The sequence below is a fragment of the Sarcophilus harrisii genome, chromosome 2 (assembly GCF_902635505.1).
Source record: "Sarcophilus harrisii chromosome 2, mSarHar1.11, whole genome shotgun sequence".
NCBI lineage: Eukaryota > Metazoa > Chordata > Mammalia > Dasyuromorphia > Dasyuridae > Sarcophilus > Sarcophilus harrisii.
The window spans coordinates 21664955-21668905 of record NC_045427.1 but is presented as its reverse complement, the minus strand read 5'-3'; the positions used below and the strand labels follow the sequence as shown (position 1 = coordinate 21668905).

At 57.7% G+C, this 3951-nt stretch overlaps 1 protein-coding gene across 1 annotated transcript; it reads right to left on the bottom strand.

Moving 5' to 3' along the window:
* Positions 1 to 3411, bottom strand: LOC111718856 (E3 ubiquitin-protein ligase TRIM4-like). The gene is made up of 2 exons (XM_031949740.1): positions 3356 to 3411; positions 1 to 1859 (listed from the first exon to the last, which is right to left on the bottom strand). The coding sequence occupies exon 2, from the start codon at positions 1852 to 1854 to the stop codon at positions 1495 to 1497; it is 360 nt and encodes a 119-aa protein (XP_031805600.1). The 5' UTR covers positions 1855 to 1859; positions 3356 to 3411; the 3' UTR covers positions 1 to 1494.
* Positions 3412 to 3951: the final 540 nt, after the last annotated feature.

Genomic DNA, 3951 nt, shown 5'->3' with positions numbered 1-3951 from the left:
AATTTTTGTTAACAACCGGCTCCTCAGGAAAAAAGGAAAGATACGTTTGCCTTCAAATCCAGCTCCGAGACCGGGCAAAGGCAGCTTTTTAGGGATTAGACGACCGGGGGGAAACCCGAAAAGTCCCGCTAAAGAGCCGAGTCTGCACAAGCGTCGGGTGTGAGCACTGGCTGCTGGAAAGCCCAGTCTCCTGATCTAGGACTTCCACAAACAAGGGAGGGCGTCCGTCCGTCCCGGGATGTCCAGCGAGAGGGAGCGGCGGGAAGGGCCGCGGGCTGAGGGGAAGCGGCTGCGTGGCCTCCAGACGGGCGGGACGCGGTTCAAGGCCTGCAGTCCGGGAAGGCCACGTGAGAAAGAGCGCCGGGCAGCGCGCTCGGAGCGCCCCGGGGGCAACCGCGGACGGAAGCCGCAGAGGGGCAAACTTCCTTCATTTCAGGGGAATTCAAAGAACAATCTGAATGTTCCAGAGCCGGACTCCTTCAACTTTCCCCCGAAAAATGTTTGCGTGGCCCCAGGCCAATAAAATACGAATGGAAACAAACATTTACTGAAAAACCATAATTTTGCTGAAAAAAACAACAACCCCCCCCCAAAAAAAAACAGCCCCCCATTCAGTTACGCGGCCCGATTCGGGGCCAGGACCTCCGTTTGAGAAGCCGGGCTCGGGGGCACAGGAGGAAGCAGGGCGGGCCCGGGGTTGGGAAAAGCCGGCAGTCCCTGGGGAAGCGGGTCTGGGCCCCAGAGGGGCAGCAGGAGAGTCTAGTTCAGCCCCCCCCCCAAAGGCACCGACTCCAGCTTCCCGGAGGCTCTGTGCGCTCGCCCGCTTCATGCCCCGCTTCCTTATCAGAGGCATTTGTGGCCACGTGCCTGGAACTGCCCGGCTCAGCGCCCCGGAAGTCACAGAAACTTTATTGAATGAGCACGTTTTCAGGGCAGTACCCAGAGCGGCCGGCAGGCGGCAGTCCGGCCCAATGGCAACCATCGGGGAGTTCTTCCAGCGGGCATGCTGTGCTCCCGTATCCGCCTCCAGTCACGTGGGTTCTGTTCTCCCGGAAGGCGGCCGACGGAGGGGACGCGGAAGGGGCGCGGCCGTGCTCTCCCCGCCCACAACGGGGAAAAGATCGCAGTCTCTTCTTCAGAGGAAACTGGGGATAAAAACCCCCGGATTCAAACTTGCAGCCTCTGAAAAGGGACGCCCCGGGCTGGGGTCGGGAGGCGCGGGCCCTGGTTTGGGGGGGATCCAGCAGGGACTCGGACCCCTGAGGGGATGTGGGAGAGAGGGGGAATTTCGGGAAGGCTTCCCAGGAGGGGCGCCGAGTGGCCGGGAGGGAGACAAGGAGACTGACGCCCCGGGGGCCCGAGAACAGCCCGGGGAGGGCTCCCGAGAGCGACACAAGGAGGAGATCCCGGGAGCCCCCGGGGGGCGCCCTTGCCCCCGCCAGCGCAGCTTCCTTCAGCCCTCCCAGAAAGCCGACTTGGCCGCCCGACTCCCCCTCACGGGTCAGGCCCTGGCATCGGGCTCAGGGTGTGCGAGCGGTGAAGGCTGCCATACTTGCAGACTTTGCAGATTCCCTGATTGTCCTCCAGACACAGGAGGGTGAGGGGCTCGCCGTGCTCGGTGCACCAGGGCCCCAGGACCAGGGGGAGCGCCTCTAGCCGGGGTTTCAGCCGCTCGAACAGATTCACCACGTTCTTCATCCGCCAGTTGACGTGGGCCCCCGGGAACCCCTGCGGCACGCAGGACTGGCAGACCGTGTTTCCGGAGAACACGGTGACGGGATCGCGGAAACGATTCCTGCAGACCGGGCAGGTCAGGAGGTTCTGGAAGCCTTCGTTTAACTTCCTGGGACACATGACTCCTACAAGCAAAGGAACCACAGAGTCACGGAGGACGGAACCACAGAGCCCCCGAGGAGGGCGGAGCCACAGAGCCCCCGAGGAGGGCGGAGCCACAGAGCCCCCGAGGAGGGCGGAGCCACAGAGCCCCCGAGGAGGGCGGAGCCACAGAGCCCCCGAGGAGGGCGGAGCCACAGAGCCCCCGAGGAGGGCGGAGCCACAGAGCCCCCGAGGAGGGCGGAGCCACAGAGCCCCCGAGGAGGGCGGAGCCACAGAGCCCCGAGGAGGGCGGAGCCACAGAGCCCCGAGGAGGGCGGAGCCACAGAGCCCCCGAGGAGGGCGGAGCCACAGAGCCCCCGAGGAGGGCGGAGCCACAGAGTCAGGGAGAATGGACCCAGCTTTCGCTTTTCCTGTCTGTCCTCTGTGCCTGGGCCTTCACGGAGAAGTCCGCAGATAAAGGCGCGAAGGAGGTCGGTCGCGCTTCCCCTCGTCTACATTGGGAAACCGAGAGCCAGCGAGGACAAGGCCTTCAGGTCCCACAGAAATCCGAATGTCCCAGGAGGAGGCCTGGGAGACCCACAGCAGGGGAGGCGCTGGGGTGAAAGACTGAGAAAGTTCTGGGATCGCCCAAGCCAAGCCCTTCGTGATCTCGTTGTGGAAACTGAGGGGGAACCCATGGAGAGGCTGCTTTCCAGTCCCTGCTCTGCTAAATATTAAAAATAAAGCAGGGGGGGCAGCTGGTGGCTCAGTGGATAGATAGAGCCCCAGCCCTGACGTCAGGAGGACCTGAGTTCAAATCTGGTCTTAGACATTGAACACTTCCCAGCTGTGTGACCCTGGGCAAGTCACTTAACCTCAATTGCCTCAGCAAAAAAAAAAAAGAAAGAAAAAGAAAAAGGAAGAAGGAAAGAAAGAAAAAGAAAAAAAGAGAAAGAAAGAAAGAAAAGGAAAGAAAGAGAAAGAAAAGAAAAGGAAAGGAAAAAAGAAACAAACCAGGCCTCCTTGATGCTCATGGTATGTAGCAGGGTAAGTGTGAGAGAGTATGAGTATGTGAGTGAATATAGGTGAGTGTGAATGAGTATGTTTGAGGGGAGCCCTATGGGAGTTGTATCTAGAATCAAAAGACCAGAATCTCAGCTTGCAGAGTCACAAGCTGGCTCATTCTCAACAAATTGTTTCCCCTCCTTGGGCATCCCCCTTTACCTCATCTATTAAAAGAGAAGAGGAGGTGTTTTTCTGATCACTACTTTGTGGATGCAAAAGAAGTCTCCCAGACCACTAGGGAGTATATTCCCTTGGAGAAACTACAGGGAAGAGATGTGGCAGCAGGCCCATCCAAGTGCCCCTTTCAAGATCTGTCAACCCCATTCTACATAAACAGATGAAACAGCAAGTGTGTAGGGAGTTAAACTATCCTATTCAGACCAGAGAAGGTAGTTTCTCAACTTTGACCTCAAAGGAACCCAAGAGGACCCAGAGGAAGGTCATAAGGCAAAAGGAATTCCTTCAAGGTTCTCACCTGCATCAACTTGGGGACCCTTCTCCAGCCTCCTTAAAAGGCCTTTTCCCTCAGCTCCTTGTTCTTCCTGCTTTTGGTTGTTCTCAACATGAGCCATCTCAAAGTCGGCCTTCTCAGCTCTACAAGCTCAGCCAGCAGAGAATGTGGCCTCTGAGAAACGAGGCAGTCTCAGCTTCTCAGAAGCTTTATCTGCCCCAGAACAAGATGTCCCTCCCCCAGGTAAGCTCCTTAAACCTTAACTCACCACCCTGAAGTTAACACCTGTATGTCCTGATTGGTTTTCTGAGTCTCTGGAACAGCCTTCCTTTCAGCTGAGTAATCACCAGGAGAATAGCCAAGTTTTAAGTCCAAATCCTATATTACCCCCTTCACAGTCTAGTTTCCTTGCCTAGGACCTGGGCCAGCTTTCTGAAGGTCCTCTGGAAAGTGTCTTGGTTTCTGTGGGGGAGGCAGGAGGATCACCACCACTGTCTCTGTCTTGAAGTCTGTCTCAGTCCAAGAACTTGAGCTCCCACCTCCAGTCTTCTGTCTTCTCCCAGTCTGTCTCTGGCTCAGACGAGCCTTGGTCTCAGTGGAGAAATGAAGGAGGACAGGCC

Bases quoted from the DNA above. Each gene is read 5' to 3' on its own strand.
- LOC111718856 (XM_031949740.1), bottom strand. From the start codon at position 1,854: ATGTGTCCCAGGAAGTTAAACGAAGGCTTCCAGAACCTCCTGACCTGC.